At 44.1% G+C, this 27,656-nt stretch overlaps 1 protein-coding gene across 3 annotated transcripts; it reads left to right on the top strand.

The window, feature by feature from the left end:
* Nucleotides 1–1,478: 1,478 nt before the first annotated feature.
* Nucleotides 1,479–23,099, top strand: nisch (nischarin). Of its 3 annotated transcripts, none has more exons than XM_068595845.1 (28): nt 1,479–1,702; nt 2,624–2,707; nt 2,999–3,181; nt 4,436–4,484; nt 5,367–5,530; nt 5,626–5,721; nt 6,905–7,000; nt 7,094–7,246; nt 7,765–7,833; nt 7,952–8,137; nt 8,847–8,975; nt 9,749–9,862; nt 11,207–11,372; nt 12,555–12,694; nt 12,781–12,836; nt 13,422–13,706; nt 13,844–14,157; nt 14,812–15,023; nt 15,687–16,120; nt 16,243–16,412; nt 16,515–16,578; nt 17,250–17,388; nt 18,102–18,252; nt 18,858–18,977; nt 19,442–19,603; nt 19,700–19,872; nt 20,745–20,926; nt 22,323–23,099. In XM_068595845.1, the coding sequence occupies exons 1-28, from the start codon at nt 1,622–1,624 to the stop codon at nt 22,663–22,665; spliced, it is 4,515 nt and encodes a 1,504-aa protein (XP_068451946.1). In that variant the 5' UTR covers nt 1,479–1,621; the 3' UTR covers nt 22,666–23,099. The 3 variants fall into 3 exon arrangements, with proteins under 3 accessions (XP_068451946.1, XP_068451947.1, XP_068451948.1); XM_068595846.1 differs by having other exon boundaries at nt 17,250–17,385; XM_068595847.1 differs by lacking the exons at nt 12,781–12,836; nt 13,422–13,706; nt 13,844–14,157; ... (9 more) ...; nt 20,745–20,926; nt 22,323–23,099 and having other exon boundaries at nt 11,207–11,380; nt 12,555–12,695.
* Nucleotides 23,100–27,656: the final 4,557 nt, after the last annotated feature.

Here is a 27,656-nt window from a genome sequence, read left to right on the forward strand (position 1 = left end):
GCAAATTCCTGCAAAAATCCATGGAATTGAGGGGATTGTGCCTCGGCGTTTAATGCCAATTAGCAAGTGTTTGCATGGAAACATCAGCCTGTTAGCATGGCTGACGATAGCATTTAGCTCAAAGCTAGCCTTGTTCATAATCATCCAACCAGATGACGTAATCAAAAATATGGACATGTACTAACATGTACTAAAAAAAGTACAGCCCCTTAATCAATAGAATGAGCAATGCAACACGTGAGCTGCGCTGTCACTTAAAGTGCATTTCACCCTCGGTGAGAGCATCGAAACATTCCCTGCTCTTACTGTTGTATTCAGTTAAATCACATGTAGGTCATCTCAATTCAACAATGCATGGATGACATAACGCACCTATATATGTTTGCAGCTGCACTACCGCCCCCGTGTGGCTGTGGTGTATATTACACAGTGCACTTTGAAGCAGAAGTGGGGGGATTCTGTGTAATCCATCCAACCGTTTAGTTGGATGGATTAGAAGGGACATATTTTCTATACTTAGATCTTTACCACCAGTGTTCGTCCTGGATTCACTGATGTGTCTCGTCCTAAACAGACGTTTTAGAGATTACAGATGAATATATTTCTACACAAGAAATAATATGTTAATATGTTTCTTTGCACTGTGTTGATTGTTGTTGTCTAATAATAAATAAATGATTCTGAAGAAACCATCATGATAATATCCTCGTAATCCAGCTCATATTTGTTCTTCTTACCTCAGCTGTGGAGTTTGTAACTTATGAGGGGTGAAAAAGGTGACACGGGAGGAGGGCAGGGGGGGAGAAATGGGCTATAGCCAAAAACATATCTTTTGAATGTGTTGTATCCTGGTAAGGTGTAATGATAGGCGGGACTGGAGCCGTCCGGCGGCGCATATTTGTCGTCGTGAAACGCATAACTTCACACAAAACGTATAACTAACGTTAGCTTGATACGTACGCTGTAGACAACGCTGATTGGCCAAGACTCGACACATTCGTATGACGCGTTTCCGCAAATTAGATTTTGATTTTTATCCTCATGGATGTTAAAAATTCATGTACCAATATCTACCACTGTTATATTATTATGTATAATTTTTTATTCAACAACTGCACATGTACAATTTCAAAAATTGTTAATAAAAAAACTGTTGAATACATTGAAATACATTTAAACTAGGGGGCCACTGCAGAGAAAACAAAATACACAGGAAAAAAAGGATAAAATAAAAACACATTTCTACCACTGTTACTGAGCTGCAACGCAACTCTCGCCATACATTTGTCTGAAAGATGAGACTTGTTCCAATTATCGTGGAATATAAGTTTCCTTTAGGTTTTATTTCACCTCTTGTCTGACAATCAGTCAATACAACATCGAGTAATGTTTGATATTTTCCTGAAAGAAAAACGTCCTAAAAAAACTGTCAACTGTCGAAGTGAAGATATCCATAAAGTTTTAGGATTTTGAAAGCAGTGCTTCGTTCAGCATCACAACAAACATGGCGTCCGAAGGCGGCTAACCGAGCAGAGCAGCCGGGAATCCTCTGAAAGCCGTTTGAAAATTCAGAGTTATATCACTTGATGACGGACGACAGTCGCTTTGTCGCGATCTCAAGATGGAACCCGACTCTTTTCCAGAAGAGCTTTCGGAGAGGCAGGTGTGCGTCGTCGGATCGGAGCTGGTGGAAAACTACACCGTAAGTTACATCCGGGTTCCTCGAGTTTAGCTCGTGTGGAGCTACCGTTAGCTTCAGCTCTTGTCAACGTGACAGAAGGCTAATGTCGAAAGGGGTTGCCTTTTATCACTCCTTGAATACAGTGTTACGTTATTATACTTTTGTTTTCCTCCGTCAGTCAGCCGGTCAGTCGTTATCCGCCTCAGGCTGAACGGACAAGAGCGACAGACCCGACAAGCTAACTAGCTAGCTGCTGAACGTCGTGCAGTCTGAGCGTTAACGTTTCCTCCAAAAGGTGACGTCAGATGAGACTGCAGCTTTCTGTTCAGCTGTCAGGGTCAGCAGGTGATATGTTGGGGTGCAACAGTCGGCCCCCTTTATGTTGGGCAAGGCCGGGGTCATAGTGTCCTCCTCTCCATTGGTCCCGTGGGACCGAGAGTCTGTGTTTTTAATAATATTAACTATCCATGTAAACTGTTGATGAGGGCTGTCTTTGCAGTTTATATTGCAAACGAATGCAGGGAGCTGGACGTTTCAAATGCAGTTTGTATGGTGAATACTCCTTATAGTTATGACTTAGCATCCCCTTTGTATGACTTACTATCTCATAATTTGGACTTTGCATCGTATAAGTATGACGTAATGTCTCACAAGTACTGAACTTTGAAGGCTCACCATTTGACCTTGGGCGTTGGCTCATGGTCTGCTTACTTGAACTGGCTTTCACCCGCATCCTGTGGTCGTCCTTATCGGATTGGGCTGTCGCAGTGATGGTTCAGGTGTCACAACGTGCTTTGTGTTTGGAACGTCATCTGATAACAGTTGGTTGCATACCAGAGGAGGAGTTGGCATTCGGTCTTTCGTCATGTGGTCATTGGAGCGTCCTTGCAGTTTAGGCAGATATTTGTTCAACCCTGAATGTCCCTCTGTGCTGCTTTTTAGGTCTACATCATCGAGGTGTCGGAGGGAGAGCACAGATGGACTGTGAAGCACCGCTACAGTGACTTCCACGATCTCCACGAGAAGGTGAGGGAGCGGAGCAAGTCATCTTAAATCTGTTCTGTGTGACGGGCGTGATATAAATGAATGTACAGGAGTCTCTGAATTCAAACCTGCAATATAAGAAAGCAGGAGCTTCAGACTGTGGAGAAGATATATCACTATGTATTTGTGTAAGTTATTAAATGGTTTATCAAGTGGCGGAGTCTTCTGCAAGCTTTTTGTTTGTCTGACCAACAGTTAAAATCACAAAGAGTGAATGCTTTGGCATTTACGCTGAATAACTTTTGTTTAATCCTGACTTGTGTTTCCCGGCAGTTGACGGCAGAGAAGAAGGTGGACCGTGGGCTGCTTCCTCCAAAGAAGATGCTGGGGAAGAACTCCAAGAGTCTGGTGGAGCGGCGGCAGAAGGAGCTGGAGCTCTACCTGCAGACGCTGCTGCTGCAGTTCCCACAGGCCACGCCGACGCCGCTCGCCTGCTTCCTGCACTTCCACCTTTACGTGAGTTCACCTGAGGCCAACAACCGCTGCACGTGTCGGGCTAACAGGACGCCTGGCGTTAGAGCTGGATGGTGTGACACCAAACTAGGCCGTTAATCTGCTGCTACAAAACGCCTTCTGGCTTCTGGTTTCCCACCAGATCTTCAGTGCAGTTTCAGATATTTGTTCGCAGTCAGTGAGGTCCAACACTGGTGTTGGGGGATCAGGTCTGGTGTGAGGCGTCCCGGTTCATCTCAAAGGTGTTTGGTGGGGTAGAATGAAGGTAGATGTGTGTCTTTTTTACCCGAGCAAATTTCTAGTTTGTAAGTAAATTAACGCTCTGGAAAAAAAGGTCTCAAAACTAAAATTTGCTCTAAAAAAAAAATCAAAAAAAAAACGCTCTCAAAAATAAAATTTGTTTAAAAAAAAAATTCTCTAAAAAAAAAACACTCTTTTTTATTTTATTTTTTAGAGCATTTTTTTTTTAAATTGAAAGCAAAGATTTGGAGATAATTTACTTAGAAACTAGAAATTTGCTCGGGTAAAAAAGACACAGATCTGCCTTCATTGTGTTGATGTCCGGGGTTTGTGCAGACCAGTAAAGTCGTCACTCTAATCTGAAGATCTTTGGGTTTTAGACTTTTAACTTTAAGTTGTCACGTTGACATTTTATAGATTCCAAACAATTATTTTAGAAAATGTAAATAATAATTCACAGATTAACTAGATCAATGTCTTGTAAATAGCTGGTGTCCTTTGTTAAATGCTGTGACAGAACTTTTACGACACTGAAATCAGGTTAAAATAAAACGTTTTCACTTAAGTCGTGACTCAACTTTCGGCTTCTGATTCTCGTCAAAAGTTGCTGAAAGGCAGGAAAGTGTTTGAGATGTCAAAGGATGAAAGGTAACGATGCTACATGGTTCAGGCTCGTCCACACAGTGTCAGTGAGTGTGATCACATGACGTCGCTGGACAACAGACCAGTGTTCTCCGAGTCCTCAGGACTCTGAAGAGTCGTCATGTGATGTGAAATGATCGCCATGTGATGTCGTAGATGAGTTGTAAAACAGTTGCATTGTTGTTTTTTTTTCATTTTTCCAGCTGCATTTACGCTGCAGATAAATATGATTATCGTGATGAAAACAATTGAAAAGGTTGTTGGAGGTTTGATTAGTTAACAATGTGTTGAGAAACATCTTTTTGAACCAAGGCAACATCGAACATCTGTACAGAGTTGGAACCATGTGAATAAATATGATTTTGTTTCTTTCAGGAGATCAACGGCATCACGGCGGCGCTGGCTGAGGAGTTGTTTCATAAAGGTTAGTTTCCTCTCTGACCTCTGACCTCTCCTGTAGTGTGTAGACGTGTGTTTCCACTGTGTGTAGCTGCAGAGGCTCGCTCCCTGTTTAGTCATCACGACAGTGTACTTGTCACTTTGAGAGATAAAGTGCAGCGAGCCAGAACGCTCTGTACTCTGTGAATCAGGGACAATATGCATTCATTTATTCACAAGGATGTAAATCAGGCAAGTTTAGTCAAATGTCAATGAATAAAAAAAGAGCTAAACCTGCACAAATAAGGCAAAAATTATACAATTCTCAAAGCACTCGCAAAGGGTGAAACGCTTCCTTTAGTTCACTGCCAATTAAATCGCCCCCCTGCTCGTGTTTAAATGTGCTGATGAATAAAGCTCCCCTACATGTCATCTTTTAAAGCGTTTGAGACAAAAAATAAACATTATTTCTTCCCTCTACGTTGTCCTTTTTGCAGCTGCAATGTCGGTGTTTGCGCTGTGACATCATAGGCACGATATCTTTTGGGAATCTGACCTTGAGTCGGGGCGGTTATGTGCAATCCGTTGTTGTAACAACCTCCTGAAACAGCAGCTTGTTAAGTAAACCCTGTTTCTTCACATCAGACTCCACACTGTTCTTTTAGTTTTGTTTGTGGTCCTTAAAAGTCTAAAGTTTGTATGAGCTGATCCTGCGTTGCAGCCGCTTCAATCCAGTTTCCAGAAAAGAACAATTCACGTTTCACTTCTCCCTGCTCGTCGTCATATTTATACAACCAAACACATTTTGACTCTTGTATGACAAGAGTGTTGCAGGTGTTGTCAACCTCTGATTCGTGGGTGCTGTGTAACTCGTCCAGATGAAATCAGACCGCTGTGTGTGTGTGTGTGTGTGTGTGTTGTGCTGTAGGCGAGCAGCTGCTGCAGGCCGGCGAGGTGTTTTCTCTCCGCCCGCTGCAGCTCTACTCCGTCTCCCAGCAGCTGCGTCTGGCCAAACCCACCTGCTGCAACGGAGACGCCAAAACCGACCTGGGACACATCCTGGACTTCACCTGCAGGCTGCGATACCTCAAGGTCCCCCCCCCTTCTTTTGTTGAGCTCAAATCCCTGTCGCTGTGTCCAGACGGACGCGTTGAATGTCCTCACTTGGTGTTGTTTGTGTTGGTCAGATGTCGGGGACCAGAGGCCCGGTGGGAACCAGTAACATCCAGGAGAACAGCCTCCCCTTCGACCTGTCAGTGTTCAAATCGCTACTCCAGATAGAGGTGACCGTCTCCGTCTGTGTCTCCGGGACATTAGCGTGTCTTGTGCATGTAGAATTGCTTCCTCTTTGATATCACACGCAAACCTCATGATCACAGGAGCAACATTTCATGAGGGCTGTATTAAGTTTAACTGTGATCATCATCATCATCATATCATCATTTATAGCTCAGCACTTGGTCCACAGTGCAAATCACAAGTTCAGTGCACCAACACTGAACTTGTGACGGCTCTGTGTGCGTCTCTGCGTGTCTCTGCATGTCTGCTACTCTCTGCGATTCTTCTGAAATGAGTTGATTTCCGTCCCCTCTCTTACGTTCATGAACAGTGTTTCGCCCACACTTAAGCAGCGTGCGCTGAACCAGCTTTTGCAGCTGTTTCACATCACCGATGTGGCCAAAAAGCAGTGGAAACAGGAAATAGCACGGGGAGAGTTGTCGTCATAAATTGCAGAAGCTTGCAGGCTACCAACCTGAAGGTCAACTTGCTGTCACTCGAATTGACTTCATGATGATAAAACAAACGCTCGTTGAAAACTGAACCAATTTTTGTCTCCAGACCTCTTTTCCCTGTTTGAGTCGTCGTAGGAACCCCAAATATATTCCAATACTTGTGTTTATTGTATGTATTTGTTCAGCAAAGTCTTTGGAAAAAAATGTATATCTGCAAAAAAATCACTTTTAAAAGATATTTTGATCATAACTATAAACATCCAGCATGATATGAGCCAGATTCCCCAAAAATGCCTCCTGGAGCGTCAATAAAACACCTTTTTGGAAAGATTAGGACCTAAAGAATCAGAATCTGCAACAACAATCACAATAAAACAAAGTCTTGTCCTGTTAGGAAGAAGTTTCAGTCAAAAAAATGTGTCGATAGGTTCAAAAATGAGAGAAATTACATATTTTATGCCAAAGATTGTCTGAATGGGGCATGCTGGGACTTAAAATGGGTGCGAGAGGGTTTCCAAAAGGTTAAGGTGGTCAATGAAATGCTGTGATGTTTCTGAGACATCGGTGCTCAGTTCACGATGCAATCACGTCCTCTTCTCTTATATCCCTCAAACGGATGCTCGTGTAGGTTTCATTCTCCTCAAACCAGCCAGTATTTGTGTGATAACGTGTCTCTCTCTTTCTCTTTCTCTCTCTTTCTCTTTCTCTTTCTCTTTCTCTCTCTCTCCTTCAGATCAGTGAGTGCAGCTCTCAGCAGATTCGAGGTCTGTCGTCTCTGAGGTCGAGTCTGGCGACTCTGAGCATCCACAACTCCACGGACACCATGACGGTAAAACGTCTCTGCGGTGTTTCACCCCGTGCCTATTTTTTATTTTTGCACGTCGCGTCCTGACGCACTGTCTCGTGTCCGTCCCGCCTGCAGTCCATCCTGGTCCCGGAGGCGAGCGAGTTCTCCCAGTGGGAGGCGGAGGGGGCGGAGTCCGGCTGTCCCGTCACCGCCGTCATCCCCGTGTGGAAAAGTTTGACCACGCTGGACATGAGCCACAACGCCATCGCCGCCATCGACGGCTCGGTGGTGAGACGCGCGCCGCATAGCTTAAACCAGTGGTTCTCAAACTGTGGGGCGCGACCCTCTAGTGGGGAGCGGAGGTATTACAGGTGGGGCGAGATGCAGATTTTGACTTTGTCTTTTGTTTTAAAGAATCCTTTATTAATCCCACAGTGGGGGGATTATTCTCTGCATGTCATCATCCTCAGTAATGAAGCAGCTTTGTGCTGCTGTGAAGCTCTGGGGCTTCAGTGCCTTGCTCAAGGACACTTCAACATGAAACTATGGGGAGAAAACAGGGATCCAACCGGCTTCCTTGCTCATCTTTTTGCCAAATATGAGTTATTTTTTGCACATACATAACTGTATTTGCATTTTTTCAACAGAGTGATTGCTCATGTTATTAGTTCTTGTCAGATGGAGCAATCTGGTTCACTTGAAAGGGATTTACATTTTCTTTAAGTTTGAGACCCGCTGGTTCAAACGCAGTCGGTGCCACAGGGGAAGTCCCACGACGTCTCATTGACACATTTTCTCTTCTGCAGAAACTGATTCGTAAGGTGGAGTTTCTGGATCTGAGCCACAACCGGCTGTCCACAGTGGAAAACCTCCAGGTACGAAACAGACAACGAGCCCAAGTTGTTGAACACAGAGGATCTTTGATCTTTCTGCTTGAGATGCCGACTAAAACATTTAAATCTAAACATTTAAATATCTGCTCTGTGGTCGCAGCACCTGTACAATCTGGTCCACGTGGATCTGTCCTACAACAGCCTGCGGGTGCTGGAAGCCGCTCACACCCGTCTGGGCAACATCAAGACTCTGAGTCTGGCCGGCAACCAGCTGGACCAGCTCACCGGCCTCACCAAGCTGTACTCGCTGGTCAACCTGGACCTCAGCCACAACCTGCTGGCCCAGGTAACCACGCCGGGGTGACGCAAATATACATGCGGGAAAATTTGCTTTGTATACTTTATTGTGCACCCGTTTTTAATGGGGCCTTTGCTTGGGCAAAAAAAAAAAAAAAAAAAATCAATTTTTTTTCTTTTCAATCTGTAATTTTATTTTGAAGAGACTTTTTTATACTTTTTTTAAATTTTTTTTTTTTTTAATTTTCTTTTTTGCCGGCTCCTCCCCCCCATGGTTTCAGCAACGTGCTTGGGCAAAATTACAAAATAAAAAATTTCATTTTTATTTTTTCATCCTGTGATTTTATTTTGAAGGGACTTTTTTTATGCAGCACAGTGTCGTTTTTTTCTGGCGGCTAGTCCCTCCATGTTTTCCAGGTTGGGTCAAACCATTCTGATATCGGGGGTTTGTAGGAAAATTAAATTAAACATCCTACTGAATATAAAATTCAGCTTATAAACTTATATATTTGATTGAAAATGCATTAAATTAAATGTCTTTAAAGGATTTTTTTTTTAATCAAAGCCAATTTCAAACTATCTCAGGTTCAAACTGCGCCATCTTTTCATTAAATACATTTGAGAAGTTGAGACTGTCCCTCGATTTGGGTCGCGGCTCGTCATGAAGGGCGATGGTGGGATTTTAAGGAGTATTTTTTGAAGGAGGCAGTCGGTGGACTTGTTGTTGTTTGTGACTTTGTTGTGTTGTTTGTCTCCAGTTGGAGGAGATCAGGAACATCGGCTCTCTGCCGTGTCTGGAGAAGCTCAACCTGTCCAGTAACCCCATGTGCATCATCCCAGACTACAGAACCAAAGTGCTGACGCAGTTTGGAGACCGTGCAGCAGAGGTACACCACCTGTACACCGTAGTACTACTACTCTACTCGTACTACTGCTACTTCTACAGCGGCCAGGCGCATCAAGAGGTTTCTCTTGCTTTGCTGTTGCTCTACACTGCTCTCTCTAATGATGCTAAAGGGACAGTCCAGAGGTTGGATGGGTGACTTATTCAGCGTCTGCAGCGCGCCAGCAGTTTGTAGACAGACAGAAGTACACAGGGAGCAAATCCACTATATTTAGAATAGTTACCGTCATAGAGCCGAACTAAAAGTGAAGCTTATCCATATTGTTTTTGTTATCGGAGGCTTCGAGGAGAGAACAGGTGAGTTTCTCCTTCAGTTCCTCGTCTGAACGGCTGTCAGACGCAGTGAAGATGTTCTAAACATAGCTTACGCTTGAAAGGATGTAGATGTTTTATGTGATTTCTTATTTTTTGAGGTGTCTAAATGATGCTTTGCCTCTGCTCCATCACAGCAGTGCACCGCCTCGCTGCCGTGAAGGTACTTCTGTCTGTTCCTTCAAAGTGCCGACCGCCATCTGCTGTAGTTAGCACGCTGACTAAGGATGAAAACCTCTTACAACCCCACTTCAAAACTATGCTTTTAACATTACTGTCCCTACAAGCACCACTTCTGCTGCTAGAGGATCTGCTCACACTTCTGCTGGCAGCTTCTAGTCTTAATATTACTGCAGCTCCTGCTTTTAAAACTATTCATTCTACCTTCCTCTATGTGTTGACACGTTTATTTATTTTTAATACTCATTGTCTCTGCGTCTTCAGGTCTGTCTGGACGGGACGGTGACGACGGAGAAGGAGCTGGACACGGTGGAGGTGTTGAAAGCTCTTCAGAAAGCCAAAGAAGTCAAAGACAGGATGAGCGGCAGCGACAAGAAGGTAAGATCCTCCAGCGGGGGGCGCCGCCGTCTCACTTTGATCCTCGCCGTCCCCGCTCTCGTATCGAGCTGCAGTTCACTGCCGACAGAATAATAAATGCCTTAGCAATGTTAAAAGTTTAAATACATGATATTGAATTACATATACAGTGTATATAGGTCATTTATAAATGTCTTTTGAAGGACTAAATTAACCACAATTCATTATGACAAATGATGAAGTGAATCAGTCACAGATCTCTGAAGCGTGAGGGTCCATCTGTCCGTCACCACAGCAGCATACCTGTGTACTACCTGTGTAGTACCTGTGTATTTTGAAGGTAGATTTGTGTCTTTTTTACCGAAGCAAATTTCTAGCTTGTAAGTAAATTTTTTCCCAATCTTTGCTCTCAATTAAAAAAATTGCTCTCAAAAAATAAATAACGCTCTCAAAAGTAAAATTTGTTCGAAATTAAAAAAAAAAAAAAATAAGATAACGCTCTCCCAAAAAAATTTGCTCTAAAAAAAAAAAGCTCCAAAAAAAATTGCTCTCAAAAATAAAATTTGCTCTAAAAAAAATAAATTTGCTAAAAAAAAAAAAAAACCTTCTCAAAAATAAATTTGCTAAAAAATTTTTTTTTCCTTTTTTGAGAGCGTTTATTTTTTTAGATCAAATTTTAGTTTTGAGAGTGTATTTATTTTTTGGAGAGCTTTTTTTTTGTGTGAGGTTTTAATCTTATTTGGATATTTAAATTAATCTGTAAAGTTTGTAAAAAAAAATGACCTTGTAGAGGGTCATCCCCGAGTGTGTTTTTGTACATCGAGTCTGACTTCCTTCCTGCGTAGTACACAACTTGAACTAAACTATTTAAGCTGCATTTTCTTTTTCAAGCAGGATGTTTAAAACTAAATTCCTGCTGGAGGCCGGAGACCCACACAGGAAGTAATCTGTGTCGGTCTGGACCTCGTGACACAAACCATCACGAGGTCTTTCCTGCAGAAGGAAACCGGTCACGCAAAATACCTTCACAAAAGCAAATAATCGATCGCAGCTTGTTCACGGCGAGTTACGTTTGAACGCTCAGGGAACTGTTTTAGCTCAAAATTCTAAAACTTCAGAGTTTACTACACATTATGTACACAACCTCCATAAATATTCAGTAATTACACAACTCCAGCAGTGCTTCTGGCTTGTTTGTTGTTGTTTCCATGTGAAAAGAGCAGGACCGTCTCTCTAGAATAGCTAGAATAACCCGCAGGATGTCTTTATGGGCTGTTTCTCTGCTGCTGACGGAGCTGCAGGTGTTGGGATGTGATCTGACCGCCCGCCGCTCTCTGAAGGCTTCCCTCTCTGTCCTCTCGTCAGATCAGTGAGGAGACCAAGCTGTCTGCTGCTGCTGCACCTCCTCACCTCCCCTCTCCCCCCTCTTCTTCTTCTTCCACCTCTGCCGTTGCTCCTCCTGCTGTCTCCTCTTCCTCCTCCTCCTCCTCCTCCTCCTGTCCGGCCCAGCAGGCTGCCTGCCCCAGCCAAGGTAATCATGTATGTATCAGGCTGTGCAGCGCTGAGGGAGGGGGGGTTGTTTGTTTCTTGATGATGTCTGCTGTCAGGCGGCGGGCAGACGGGCGAGTACGCTCCTCTGCTCTTTGTCTGGACGGTGAAACTCGCCGGGGCCGCAACTTCTGATCGTCGTCGTCTATGAATCTTCCAGTGCAGTCGGTGAAATGTCTCTTTAGCTGAAGCCGCTAACCCGCTGCTGCCCTCCTCGTAGAGAACGTCTCATAAACCAGACTTCATGTTTCCTCTTGTAGTCGCTTCTCTTTCTGCTCTGACGGGGAAAGCAGCTTTTTTCATCATTTTATAGCTTTTAAAATCACCTGTTTCCAAACTTAAAACTCCTCCTGTCTTATAAATGTGTACAAAGTTCACATGTATTAATCAACACAGGTTGCACCATTAATTCTGACACACAACTTAGCTTTACTGATATTTTCCTACATGAACTCTGGCTTAATAAACACTTATCGCCCACATTTCTTTCCCCGATCGGAGAAACAGCCGAGCCAATCAGAGCTTCGTAGCTTTGATTAAGACTCTTCTAGCCTTTAGCACATACTGCTGCTCTTACAAAGAACGTACAAATATGTCCTTAAAAAAGTTTATTTCTGCAAGAGGACGACTGAATGCTGACGGACGTTCCCTCGTGTTCGGCTGGAGGTTGTGTGATGTCTAAACCTGCATGCAGGAATGTTTTATGCACGTCCAGTGACACAGGGTTTGACTGTTTGTTTTGTTTGTTGTGATATTTGAAATTCGCCTCTGATTTTAAACTTTGCATGATAATATGTTTGTCAGAACTGAAGCCCAGTGCGTCGATTTCACTTAACATTTAAATATCTTCAAATGTTAAGTGACGCAAGCGATAACTCTCAGAAGTCTTGGTAGCAACCTGTCAATCACCTTGTAGCCCCGCCCCCTGAAGCATCCCCTGCTTCATGGTCTGTTTGACTCTAAATGACCTAGACTTAGACCATAGACTTCTGTACAACCAGAGCAGTCGCCCCCTGGTGGTCAGGAGAGAGAATACACATATTAAGACGCTTTAGCAGCTTGGTTGTGTAAGACTAAAACGTACTCTGCACACAATCGGTGTTGTTTAAAGATGTCGGGCTGCTCGCCTCACAGCGCCGCTCACCCGTTCGCTTTCCTGTCTCAGAAGTGACGAGCAGAGAAGAAGAAGACGGCGTTCCCCGCGGCGTCCTCCCTCCCGTGGACGCTGCTCTTCCTCCTCCTCCTCTTCCTCCCACCGCGAGCTCCAACACTAACACACACCTCCCGTCCGCCGACCGCGCCCAGGTGAGATGCACCGAGAGTAACCTAACAGTTAGTATCTTAATTGTGTAGAGTGTCGGTCTAATGATGCGTTGTGTGTTTGTCTGCAGGTCCAACAAGCTGCTGTCGGTCTGTGTGAACACACCAACACTACCAATAACGTCTGGTCGGTGTCTAATAACATTATTTGAATTAACTATTGGATACTTCTGCGCTTTTTTGCCCAATGATGCCAATAATACAGCGTTACAGCAACAAAAAACACTTTCAAGACTTCTTTTTATTTCTGTTAATCCACCGTCAGAGAAGCTGAACTTCTTCAGCCACACTTGTAATTTGAAACGCAGGAAGTCTGGTGTGAATATCTTGAAATAAAAAGGCAAAGTAGAGGTGTCGGTTTATTTTTTTACCACACATACTTTTCTTTACAAATACCTGAGAGTATCACAGTATAGAGTATTACACGTACTGAGTATCAGCTGCTGTTCAGGATGTGTCCAGCAGGAGGTGCTGCTCCTCCTCACAAAACTCAAGTTTCTTTCTTTCACTTGCATTGAACCCACAAGAGTAAAACAAAACCATGAAAATCATAAACAATAAATATAATAAAGCAGTGCAGTTGATAAAATACCAGCAGGTGAGTTTGTGAGCTGAAGCGAGTTAAATTGTCATATTTTAAAAGCCGTTTCCTGTGATCGTGACATCATGGAAAGTGTAAAACTGTCTCCATCGCTGTGTTTTGCTCCTGCAGCTGCGTCTGCTGCTCTTCCTCCTCGAGGCCGCTCGAATCCGTGTGCTTCTCCTGCAGCGCCGCCTCGTTTCCTCGACTTCCCTCTCACCTGCTCTCCCTCTCCTCCGCCAACAAAGACTTCATTACCCAGCTCTCCCAGCGCCTCGGCTCCATCCTGAAGGAGCGGAAGCGGGACACGGAGGAGGAAGACGAGGAGAAGGAGGAAGAGGAGAGGGAGGGAGAGAAGAGGTCTGAATCCAAAGAGGTGCAGTCCCACGTTGAGGACACCGAGGTGGGAAGTCCAAGGTGATTCAACCTCCTAAAAATCCCTTTTTAGATGATGATGATGTGTAAAATAAAACAAACGTTTGTAGCTTTGCATATTGTTATGTGTAAAAAAGTCCAAAACCCTAATTCTTGATTCCTTATTCTCATTATTCCAGTCCGGGCTCCGGGGACGGATACTTCGAGATGGGTCTGGACGACTCGGTCGAGGAGTCGGTCTGCTCTTCTTCCTCCACGTCGCTCGGCGTTCCTCCTGCAGAGGAGCCCGCCGGCCAGCAGGGGGAGCTGTGCGGCGCGGCGGAGGACGAGCTGCCGGTCATCAGCGGGGTCCTGTGGTGCTACTGCCTCCAGGTGCAGGAGGAGGTGGAGCAGAAGGAGGTGGAGCAGAAGGAGGCGTGCCTCGTGCTGACAGACGGGCTGCTGGCCCTGCTGTACCTGTCGGAGGGTTTCACACGGACCAATCAGGACGCAGGTAAACGCCGAATCATAATGTTGACTCCATAACTAGACCCTAGAAAAACCTGTTTTTTTGGGGTGAAGTTTTGCTTTAATAGTTGAAAAACAACAATGTTTTTTGAACCAAGAGATGACTGAACAAATAATAATAATAATTTCTTTTTTCATCACATAGCTTCGACAAGCAGACGATGAGCTTCGGCTCGCTGTGAAAGTTCATTCACCGCTGTCATAATTATGAGATAATGAAATCGAAATGATGAGATAAAAAGTAGATAAATTAGAGAAAAAGTCGAAATTATTAGATAAAAAGTAATTATGATGAGATTAAAAGTCATTATTATGAGATAATTATTAATATTATTATTATTGCCTTTTTTTTGTGGCGGTAATGGACTTCCATAAACATGTCACGTTGAAGCCGTAGAAATTAAACAGGCATTAAACTTTAAAAAAAAAATCACTTAAATAAGCAATAAATTGTTTGTCTTTTTCCTTCAAAACATTCCTTTGTTTCATCTTTTCAGAAGGACGATGACGTCTTTGTGGTTTTCGACAACGTTGTCGTCATTGCGTGCAAACCTTTAGAAAATAATATTTAATTAAAAAAACAGACATTTGCTCCATGCATTATTATTATTTTAATATTCTGACACTCTGTCGTCCTCAGCCCGGCAGCAGAGTCCTCCTGTGGAGGAGGTGCTGTCCGGCCTGCAGCTGCACCTCCTGCTGCCGTTCTCACGGCTGCTCCTCTCCGGCGGCGCCGAGCTCCCCGGCTGCTGCCTCGCCCTCGGCCTGCGCGGCGCCGCGACCCGCTGGTTCCTCTTCTCAGAGGCCGAGCCGCTCCGGCGGACCAGAACCGAGCTGACGGGGCGGATGCAGGTCAGAGATTTTATGATCAATTATTAATCAATGAATTAGCTTTCATCAGTGGGCGTCTCCTATATCTCTGGTGCTTTAACTATTACAGGTTATTAAGAGACAATTTATGTCTCGAGGCGTAAAATAGAAACATGTAAACATATTAAGATAATCATTTGACACAGTTTAGCCGGTTATTGGGTTCAAACTGTTTTAATTTCTTCTGTTTTATAAAGAAACCTGTAGCTTTTCTGTTTGATTTTGCCCAACAGGCGCACAACCTTGTTTCGCTTTATTATTTTTAAACCGTTTTATTTATTTATTTAATTATATATATATATATATATATATATATATATATATATATATATATATATATATATATATATATATATATATATATATATATATATATATATATACACACACACACACACATTTATTTATTTACAGCAGGCTTTTTTCTTTGCCGATCAAATGAACCGATTGGTTAAATTAAACAAAGTAAAAATCTGTTCAATTGTTTTTTTTGGTTTTGATGACATCTAAGGTGTAAAAAATAAATGTTTTATATATTGCAGCTTTCAAACGGTCCGGTTCAGAACTTATTAAACATTTAAAGGTGAATCGGGTTCGTTTGAACATATTTGGACATTTTAAAAACCTCCTCTCTTGTTTTTCCAGGCTGTGAAGTCTCAGACGGACCCGGAGCCGCCCGGCACTCCTCAGCTCTTCCCCCGATCGCTCATCAACTCCTGGGAGCTGGAGGAGAGTCAGGGAGCACAGGGAGGCTATCCTGCCTTCCTCCTCCTCTCCTCCTCCTCCTCCTCTTCATCCTCCTCCAACACCCACCCGCTGCTGTCAGACATCCTCTCCGAGAGAGAGGACTCCAGCCTCCCCTCGCTCCTCTTCCTCACCCACAGACACCTCTGGGTGCTGAAGGTGGACTTCAGGGAGCTGGCAGAAAGGGAGAGGAGGAGCGCTGACCTTCATCCTCCCTCCTCCTCCTCCTCCTCCTGGTGCCGGCTGGTCCGCGTGCCCCTCGGCTCCGTGGTGCTTCACCCCAGAGAGCGAGCGCCTCAGGTGGCCTCCTGCCCCGCCCCCGAACACCTCCACAGGTAGAGAGGCTGTGATTGGTCGAATGGATTCTCTACGCATGCAGTGATGTGAAGTGTGTGTGTGTGTCTCGGTTTATCACCTTTTTTTTAAAAATGTTGTCATTCTTGTGCTTGGCGTCCAGGAGGAGTCACGCGGTGGAGCTGCTGCTGGCCGGCCGGAGGCTGCTGCTGCTCTTCCCTCTGGCCCAGAACAGGAGCTCCTTCCTGGGGTTGCTGAGCCAGAGGAGAGGCTCCCTGGAGGGGCTGAAGATGGTGGCCCTGCCCCGGCCCTGCAGGCCCTGCCCACAGCGAGGTGAGAAGGCCCCGCCCCCTCGTTACCGCTCAGACCAGCTGATGCTTTCACTCTCGCTGGTTCCTCCTCCCAGTTTGTTTGACTGGTGGGTTTTGCTCTCAGGCCGTCAGAGATCCAGAGACCAGTGCTGCTGTTCCAGCTCGAGGAAGTCCAACAGCACCACCAGGTAGATGTCTTCTTCTTCTTGTTCTTGTTCTTGTTCTTCTTGTTCTTGTTCTTGTTTTTGTTCTTCTTCTTGTTCTTCTTGTACTTCTTGTCCTTCTTGTCCTTCTTCTTCTTCTTCTTCTTCTTCTTCTTCTTCTTCTTCTTCTTCTTCTTCTTCTCCTTCTTCTCCTTGTTCTTGGTCCTTCTTGTTCTTGGTTCTTCTTCTTCTTGTCCTTCTTGTTCTTGTTCTTCTTGTCCTTCTTCTTCTACTTCTTGTCCTTCTTCTTCTTCTTCTAATCTCATCTCTTCACTCGTGTATCAGTGAGTTTGTGACGTTTTATTCTCATAAAACATCACAGACGACATCCTGATGTAATTCCTCCGCACTTCATAAGCAGAATTGGTCTGATTTCATTGATATTATTTGTTGATTTAATCTCATCGCAGACATACGAGTATCAGCTGTGTCACCTGATAAGTAACAAGAAACATCAGAGACACGTTTGAGGTTGGATAGTTTAATTAATATAATATAATCATGTTTTGGTGTCCTGTGAGGACGCGATCGTTTCCTCAGGAGCCGCTTCATGTTTTATCTTCTGTCTCCTTCAGGGAGCTCAGCCCCCGCAGAGTCTGGAGAGAGGTGATGATTTATTGCTGATCTTGCTCTTCTTCCTCCCTCGTCTTCCTCAGCTGGGACTCGTCCGGCCTCCAGGTGGAGGAGAACCAGCCGTCCCCCCACCTGAGCCCCGGTCTGTCCCCAGGACTGAAGCTCCTCGCTGGGCTGAAAGAACAGCAGCTCCTGACCTACTTCCACCGCTATGTAGCCGTGGTAGGAGACACACACACACACACACACACACACACACACACACACACACACAGAGACACACACACACACACAGAGACACACACACACACACACAGTGACATAGAGACACACACACACATAGAGACACAGATACACATACACGCACAAACAGACAAACACACACACACACACACACACACAGAGACACACATAGAGACACACACACACATAGAGAGACACACATAGAGACACACACACACACATAGAGAGACACACACAGAGACACACACACACACACAGAGACACACACACACACAGAGACACACACACACACAGAGAGACACACACACACAGAGACACACACACACACACACACAGAGACACACACACGCACGCGCACACACACACACACATAGAGACATACACACACACACAGACACACACACACATAGAAACACACAAACACACACACATAGAGAGAGACACACACTCACAGACACAGACACAGTGACATAGAGACACACACACACACACAGAAACACAGATACACATACACGCACACACAAGGAGACACACACAGCTGTCTGAAACTTTGTTTACTTGTTTGTCTGAAACTTTGTTTACCTGTTTGTCTGAAACTTTGTTTGCTTGTTTGTCTGAAACTTTGTTTGCTTGTTTGTCTGAAACTTTGTTTGTCTGAAACTTTGTTTACCTGTTTGTCTCGTGACCGTCAGTCGGAGGCGGAGGAGGTGAGACAGGTGCTGTGGCTGTCTGTGGTCCTCTACAAGTCTCCAGAGTCTGAGCTCACCTGCTGCCTGCTGCTCTCCACCGACACCATCTACTTCCTGCTGGAAGACTCCGCCTCCTCACTCGCTCACCACTCAGGTAGCGTGAAGCGTCGTTTATGACATTCAACACCAACTATATTAAAATCACTCCCACTCAGATATGTCAACGAAGTGAAGCAAAGATTTTAAACGTGTGTGAAATGAAAGTTTTCAATGAAGCAACGCCTCATTTGCATAATGAAACAAACACGTTCAGAACATTTGTATTAAAATAATTAATGGAATTAACCAACTGAGGTAGTTTCATGGTGATGTCTAATAAAAGTTCACCTGCCAGTACATTTAATGTATTCAATGTACACTATTACTGCTAGTACTACTTGTACTATTACTCTGTATAAATCAGTTGAAGTTGTCATACTTTTTGCATATTTTCCAAAAAGTATTTCTAACCAACCCTTTTTTAAATTCACGCAACAAAAGCATTTATGTAATAACATATCATAGTTTGTAATATTATTTCTACTTTCTTTGAGTTGCATAAGCACATTACAGTTGAAGGCTAATGCTAAGCTAATGGGAGTATCTGAATACATACAGTTAACTTGTTTACCTCTGACATTGTGCCAGTGTCTCTGGAGGCCTTCCTCTTTGTTGAATGTCTTCTTTCCTTCTCTCCATCGTTCCTCCTCCTCCGGTCAGTGCTGGACGTGATGGACTCTGGAGACGTGGACGTCTGTCTGTGCTGCTGTCTGTCCGTCAGGCTGTCTGACCTGCTGTCAGTCAACGTGGGGCTGTTCGACCAGTACTTCAGGGTCGTAGGTCTGTGGATGGACGCTGCTCGTCTGCAGCACTAAATATTTAATATTTATACCAAACCGCTGCTTCATGCCGAGATTCTCTAACCTCTGTCTGTCTGTCTCGCTCTCTGTCTGTCTCGCTCTCTCTCTCTCGCTCTGTCTCTCTCGCTCTCTGTCTGTCTGTCTCTCTTTCTGTCTCTCTCTCTCTTTCTGTCTCTCTCTCTCTTTCTGTCTCTCTCTCTCTTTCTGTCTCTCGCTCTCTTTCTCTCTCTCACGCTCTCTCTCTTGCGCTCTTTCTCTCTGTGGCTCTCTTTCTCTCTCGCTCGCTCTCTTTGTGTCCCTCTCTTTCTCTCTTTCTCTCCCTGTCCTCCCTCACTCTCCCCCCCCTCTCCCTCTCCTCCCTCCCTCTAACCACTTCTCCCTCCCTTCCCCTCTCTCTCTCTCTCCCCCCCTGACTCCTCCTTCCTCCCCCCCTCCCCCCTGCAGGTCGTTCGGCCCACCACATCGTGTGCTGCCTCAGCAGGGACAGCTATGGGACGGGCGTCTTCCTCCAGGAGCTCATGGCGGCTCTCAGCCTGCAGCAGCAGCTTCCGGCTCCGGAGCCGTCGGATCAGGACTTCTACTCGCAGTTCACCAGCACCAACACGGGTGAACACGCTTAAAGAACACGCCTCTGTCGTCATACGTGTGTTGTTGGACATAACAAAGCTGGACCTGCAGGTTTAACTCTGTCTCCCCCTGCAGGAAAGATGCAGAACTACGAGTTGGTGCACAGCAGCAGGGTGAAGTTTATTTATCCCAGTGAGGAGGAGATGGGGGACCTGACCTTCATCGTGGCAGAGAGGAAGACTCCGGCCAGCACGGCGTCCTCTTCCTCGCGTTCCTTCAACGTCCTGCTGTACCTGCTGGTCTTCCAGGTGAGGGAAGGTTTCAGATACGATCAATGGGTTTTAGCCTCTGCAAAGGACCGTTACTGCCAAAAAGTGTGACTTCAGGAAGCTGCGCACACTCATTGTCATTGTGTTCAGCTGTTTGTTATTATTATTATTTCCTATTGTGTTCACATTAAAACAAACAAGATAACAATTAACGAGCTTTAGGCGCATTAGAAGTTGTTGATTTTAGAATAAAGCTTATAATAAATGTGGAATTATTTATTATCGTATTATCGTGATCTTGTTGCTCCAACTGTGTGAATGGTCCACTGTTTGGTTCAGAGGTTCATTTCACAACAGGGTTGCACAACAACACGCTGTTTGTGGTTCCACTTTCCCTCATAAGAAATGAGACTCTCTATCATTATGAGTGGAGGATGTGTTTCGGTGTTTCACAGCCTGTTGCTGCCCAGCAGATGAGCACCAACGATGTTCTGGGCGCTTTCAATCCTCCGCTGTAAACTTTCAAACAGCCCAACAGAGTTTTCTTAAAGTTTGGGGTTTTGCAGTTGTGTGTGTGTGTGTGTGTGTGTGTGCGCAGTGTGAAGATTGAGTGGGCTGAGCACGCGGCCCTGAGGTGCTCCAGTGTTCATGAACTGTTGCAGAGGGAGGTGCTGAAGCCCGGAGTGTCGAGATTTACGATCAAGTTCATGGAGCAATATTGTGTTGAACGCTGAGCTGAAGTCGACACAAAGCGTTGTGGCGTAGGTGTCGTTAAGATGTGCGAGGGCTCAGTAGAGGGCTGCTGCTCTGCTGATGTCTTGGTTCTGTATGCAAACTGTAAAGGTCTAAGTCCTTTTATTTACTTGTCTTTAGGTTTGCTGTTTTATAATAACTATTATTCTGTCCTCCAGGTCCAGATCCCCGGCAGTCTGCCCAGCAACAGCTCCGCCCTCTCGGGCCGCTCCTCCGGCTCCGGTCCGCCTCCGGTCCTCCGGCCCAGGACTCTGATCCTGACCAGCACCGACGTCTTCCTCCTGGACGAAGACTACGTCAGCTACCCGCTGCCGGACTTTGCCAAAGAACCGCCGTCCAGGTGAGCCCACAGGAAGCCCCGCCCTCTTTTAACCAGAACATTTAAAAAACATTATACAACTTTTTACAGCCGAGTGTTGGAGACAAGGCGACAAACATTAAGAGAAGATAATCCTTTAATAATCCCTCAGTGGGAAAGTTACAGGATTACAGCAGCACTGCCCACAATTAAGATAAAAATCAAGTAATATACTTTAATTTAATTTCCTTAGTACACACTGCAGTTATTTGTATTCTATTGTGTGTGTGTGTATATATATATATATATATAAATATATATATATATATATATACACAGTAGAATGGTAATAAAACAAAATTAAAGTAAACATTAAACAGTAAAAAGAATATTAAATATACCGATGGAATGAAAATGTATAAAAGTCCTCAAACATAATTAACAGTAGTGGATATGACAGTAGGAATGTGTGAAACGTGTCGTTTCCTCTGCTGCGTTGTAATTTTGGAGAAAGCGAACTAAAAAAGAAACAACAGTTCTTCATGTTTGCGGTTGTCTGCTGCAGAAAAAGAGGAAGACGAGCAGACTGACTGCTGCGTGACGCTTCACAGGAACAAGAGGAAATCAATACGCGCTGAAGCCTCAGTCACTGAGGAAGAACACAAATAACTTATGATTCATGATTATTAATCGTTTTCAGAGGCTCATCTTCTTCATCACTAAAACATTTACTGATTCACTGAAACTCCTTTTAACTGAGTAACAATCCAAAAAATGATGGTGCTTGAATGAGCGTCGAGCAGCTGACGAATATCTGTTTATATATTTATTTATTTTAAAAGTCTGGCTCCATCAGACGTGAACATGACGATGGAAAAAGCTCCCGGCTTTCAAGTCGAGGTTAGCATTAACCATTTTAAGTCCCAGCATGCCCCATTCAGACAATACCTTAGGCAATTTTTTTTTTTTGAGAGCATTTTTTTTTTTTTAATTTTAGAGCAATTTTTTTTGAGAAAATTTGAGTTTTGAGAGCAATTTTTTTTTAATTGAGAGCAATTTTTTTTTAATTGAGAGCAAAGATTTGGAAATAATTGACTTACAAATTGGAAATTTGTTGGGTAAAAAAGACACAAATCTACCTTCATAATACAGATACTACACAGCTAGTACACAGGTAGTACACAGGTAGTACACAGGTAGTACACAGGTATGCTGCTGTGGTGACGGACAGATGGACCCTCACGCTTCGGAGACTTGTTACTGAGTCACTTCATCATTCGTCACATTGAACCTCTGATTGGTCGATGATCAGCGGGTTGAAGCGTCTGTTAGCAGTATTTATATAACGTTATGCTGTGAAGGGAGTCGCTCACGTAGCAGTATGGTAGTCCTCTTCTTCCTCATCATCATCATCGTGCCCCCCCCCCCCTCTTTACAGGGAGCGCTACCAGCTGCGTGAGGCTCGGCGGATCCGGGACCTGGACCGGGTTCTGCTGGGCTACCAGACGTACCCTCAGGCTCTGACGCTGGTGTTCGACGACCTGCCGGGCCCCGACCTGCTCTGCCACCTCACCATGGACCACTTCGCCTCCGCCGCCGCCGCCGGGGGCGAGGAGGAGGCCCCTCCCGCAGGGGGCGGGGCCAGCAGCGGGGCGGAGGGCGAGGTCCAGTGGTGCGTCTTCGTCCCGGAGGCCGACAGCCGGGAGAGGCTGATCTCGCTGCTGGCGCGCCAGTGGGAGGCGCTGTGCAGCCGCGAGCTTCCCGTGGAGCTCACGGGCTGAGGAAGAAGAAGAAGAGGAGGAGGAGGACGAGGAGGAGGAGGACTCGTTCGGGGGGGTGGTGTGACGGGTGCTTTCGTTTACACACAGGATTTGCTTCAAACCAAGTAGTCTGCACAAACGTCTCGAGGGCGGCGCCGGCGAGATGCGACGACTCGGCCGAATTAGGACGACGACGCAGACGTTGCGTCAGGACTCTTCTCTCGGAGGCGCTCGTGGCGTTGCTCTTGCTCGTCCACGGACGGGAAAAGAGACAGGAATAGTCCTGTGAAGAATGAAGAGCCTCCGAGTACCTTCTCGCCTCCACAGCGGTTGCTCGTCACCTTTATTTATATCTGATCTTCATCTTAAGAAAGAGTCAGAATGCAGCAGATGTTCATGCACACAAGTCAAAACTGATTTTCCTCTCGGTCAAAATGGGGGAAACGACACAAACTCGGTCGGATGAGCACTTTGTTTGCGGCGTGCTAACAAAACTCTTCAGGACCTTCAGCTGTGCTTCCACTGGGAGGGAAGCGTCTTCACACAATGTTTAGTGTCGCCGGACACGACACACACACCTGTGACCTCTGACCTCTGACGCTGAGCCGAAATGATGGGAGTTTCTGGCACAACTGAACTTTTCTTGCAAAGATTTACAGGTTCTGTTGGACCGACCGGCGTTGCACAGCAGGGGGCGCTGCAGGCGCTCCACAGGAGCTGCACTCATGTTTTTAATCAAAACTACTTTAAAGAACAGTTCATCGTTTCTGGTTCATCCTCTTGTTCGCTGTCACGTGTGTGTCCAACACAGTCACAAGTCCAGGATGTGTTAGCCTAGCTTAGCGCAAAGACTGGAAACAAGGGGAAACTGCTAGCCTAGCGTCATCAAAGAGGAGAAAACTAAACGAACCCTCTCCTACGACTCCAAAGCTGTTTGGTTTACATCTTATGTGAAAAACCAAAAATCATTTTTACGTTTACGCAGATGACGAGAGGATACCCTGAATGTTCAACTGTTGTTTTAAGTCACACACACACACACACACACACACACACACACACACACACACACACACACACACACCGCTGCTCGGCACAATCTGCTCCGAACATTTTATTCCTTGAACGTTCTAATTATTGAATCAGTATTATTGTTATTCTTGAACTGTACAGTGAAGCTTTTTATTAATATTATATTAATAAATATTAATATAAGTTTGACGGATGTTTTTCATCCTGAAGCAGATTTTGTACTAAAAGAAAAAACTCTTTCACGTTTATTGTTATCATTCAGTGTTTCTGTTTTATACTTTGTTTTATTTCATTGTATGTTATGTTTTTCATTATTATTATTATTATTATTATTATTATTATTATTATAACTCCCCCCCCTCTCCTCCTCACCACCGTTTTCTACATAACATGTTGTTGTTTTCGGGGAATGCCACTGAATTAAAGTGAAAATGAAAACTCCTGATGCAGCAACGCCGGCGGTTTGATTCTTCTGGGGTTTGAACCGCCGTGTCCTGACGCAGCAGTTAACCCACGAAACACCAGTTGTGTGTCTTCAGGGAACGCTGACGGAAACCGATGTGAAGATGCACAATAAAAATATAAAAGAAGCTTTTTGATGATGCGTTCATAAAATGGGGAACTCTTAGTGTCTTAAAACAAAATGTGAGTTTATTCCTCATTTCAATGCAGATTAAGTTTGTTGTTGTTGTTCGTGGGAGATGTTGTGGAGCCGTCGGCTGTTTACTTTGTGATTGTCGGCATTAAAAAAAGAGATTGTTGCCGTCGTGACAACTTTTCAACTCATGAACCTCTGAGTCGTGATTTGGCTTCTGATGAGTCTTTAAACTCAAAGATAAGTTAAAACAATGCAAAGTTCTGACATCATTATATAATGATTATACAATAACTGGACTGATGCCGTGTGTTTTTGAGAAAGAACAATCCTTAAAGTGTTTCTCAGAACTGGAGGTTTTAACCAACTTATTTATTTTTTTTGTTCATTTCAAACCTTTTAACTTTTTTTTTTTTGACTTTATCATTTTTGTAAACTACATTTAGACCAATAGAAAAAAAGATTCACAATTCTCCAACATAAATATCCTGTTAAGGTCTTTAAACAGCATTTAGAGGGTTTTTAGTCCCTAATATTTTCTAATTTAAAGTAAAGACTTCATAGAAAGACCTTTTTGTCATTTGGTATTATTATAGGAATGTTTTAAGTCATATTATATTTAGATATTGGGGATTGTTGGGAAACACTTTAGACTCATCAGCATTTTTAAACATTTGTTTCCCAAAGAAAAAAAAAAAGATTAAAACATTTGTTTTTAAGACAAAGTTCCCGTCAGCACTTCATCGCCTTCGACACTCGGAGGAGATTTCGATGACTCGTCGTTTCAGCAGCACGAAACGCAACCTTTCAACTTCCTGTTTCCTGTCTGTCGGAGCCGCTCGTCAATAAATTCGGGGCCGATTTCCTTTTCGGGCGGCCGGAGCAGCAGAGATACTGTACGAGGAAGCTGCCGTCAGCAGAACCGGGCCGGCCGACCTTTGGACGCCGGCAGGTCGAGCTGACCAATGGGAACAGTTTTCTGTCAGCCGGTTGGAACCCTGTTTTCTCCCCATAGTTTCATGTTGAAGTGTCCTTGAGCAAGGCACTGAAGCCCCAGAGCTTCACAGCAGCACAAAACTGCTTCATTACTGAGGATGATGACATGCAGAGAATAATCCCCCCACTGTGGGATTAATAAAGCGTATGGAAGCCCACTTCTGATACAAAAAAATAAAAATTAGGGAAAAAAAAACAAACTTTTTTTTTTCTTTGTCTCCTTTCTTTTCATTGGCTTGAAAAAAGGCAACAAAAAAAAATCATGTCCTAATCTTTTTTTTTTTTTTTACATATTTTTTGCCCCAATTTTTTTTTCTTTTGGTCCAAATTTTTTTTTTTTTCATATTTTTTTGTCCTAATTTTTTTTTATTTTGTGTGGCGGAAATCGGCTTCCATATAAAAGGATTCTTTAAAAAAATCAATATAAATATATATTTTTTAAGAATCTGCATCTCCCCCTGCGCCCCACCTGTAATACCTCCGCGCCCCACTAGAGGGTCGCGCCCCACAGTTTGAGAACCGCTGAGTTAAGGGGTTACTTGGAAGTCTGATTACTTAGAGTTGAAAAGTTTGGTTTATGTTACTTGCAGTTTTATTCCTATGAAGGATAAAAAAAAAGATTTATTCAGTAAAAGGATTTTGTGCAACCTGAAAATAAAAAATGGTTAAAAGTAAGTAAACGGTTCGTTTAACAGCTGTAACTTTAGTTCCTGTTAGTCAACTGTTCAGTTAAATCAATGCAAACCTTTTGTGTTACCGGTATAAACTCATTTAGAAGATATTTGAACCTGCGTAATGGAATTTGATTTATTTGTAATGTGACAGTAGTTTAGTTTTGTCCAGCTGTCAAAGTACATGAATACAACTGCTTTTAATACAATACATGTAGCTGCGACACTACAATATAACATGAGTGAAGGTTTTACATGTGATTTTATGAGGACGTATGTTTAGTGCTGCTTTTTAGATTACCTGCAGATTAAACTGTTAGTCAATTCAGTTTAATCACATTTTCTTTCAGTGTTAGACAACCGCTGGTAAAATAGGAAGTAGAGGAAGTCTCTGCCTTCACTGCGCCGTGAGGCGTTCAGGGGCTGCTGTCGTATCTCGTGAAATTCCTTTGATTACCAGTCGGAGCAGAGATTCACCAGAGCGACGTGACGCTGACAGACGATCCTGTCCTCGCTTCCTCTTGTCTGTTTGTTCCGGTTCAGAGTGCTGATCCAGGTTTGGACGGTCAGCGGGACGAGAGACATCTCTTTCTCTCTCTCTCTCTCTCTAGCTCTCTCTCTGCTCCTTAATTAATGTTTTTCTCACGTTTTGCATGAGTCAGCTGTGTGTGTGTGTGTGTGCTTTCCATTACGCAACACTCAAAGATATCTCGGTGTCCTTCACACACGAGTTTATGCTCTTGTGTTTAATCCGGACGTCTCAAGGCATCACAGATGTGAGACGACATCACAGGAGTCAAAACAAAGTGAATGTCGAAGATAATAATTAATATCAGCTCGTCAGCTGCACACACGGGCATCCATTATCTAAAACTAGTGGCAGAACATAATCTTTTGATTTTATTTTACATAATTTGTTGCATAAGACATTGATAGCCCCGTAAAAATAAAATGGACACCATAAAAAATGACATTTGTGTTGACTGCTAATTCGCGAATGTTAGCTTGCTAGCATGCTAAGCTATAAGATGGCAGGCGGACGTGCGCGAGCGAGTTTCTGTGCACGTTTCCTCACCTGTAAAAAAAACTTTGTACTTCTATAAAACTAAATCCCCAAATTTCTCTTCAAATAGCAAATTGTTGACAAAAAAAATAATGAAATATAACGTCTTAATAAAAATGGTCTCAATTGGAAAGATCATATCAAATTTATATTTACAATTATATATAATATTTAATTATATATGCTATGCCTTTTTCTTTTCTCAAGGCCATAACAAACAGATTTAATTAGATTTTATCGAGGTATAGAATGTGCATGTGGACCTCGTCAGTTCAAATATAATTGATTTAAAAAGCATTATTTGTTCCTAAAGGTGTGTTCGTGCCTGGTTGTCATGAGGAGCAGCGCATTTCTTCTTCAGACGCACGGGGTTGTGCGCTTTCGCTAATGTCGATAAAGTTGGTTCAAACCGGCTCTCTCGGGGCGAGTGAACCGCAAACGCAGCTGATTAAAATCTCCTCGTGAAGTGAACGCGGCAGCTCTGCTCCCGTGTATTGTCCTCCGGCTTCCTGCTATTGTTCTGCGTGCGTGCGGTTTGACCTTTGACCCCCCGCGCGCGGCTCAGACTCACCTTGTCGCTGTCTGTCACCGAGGCTCGAAAAGCCAAAAGCTTCACATTTCACACAGGAAGAAAGAAACTCAGCTCTTCTTCACT

This window comes from Clinocottus analis, unplaced genomic scaffold (assembly GCF_023055335.1).
Source record: "Clinocottus analis isolate CAN_PGR_092001 unplaced genomic scaffold, fCliAna1.0.p SCAF_32, whole genome shotgun sequence".
Lineage (NCBI taxonomy): Eukaryota > Metazoa > Chordata > Actinopteri > Perciformes > Cottidae > Clinocottus > Clinocottus analis.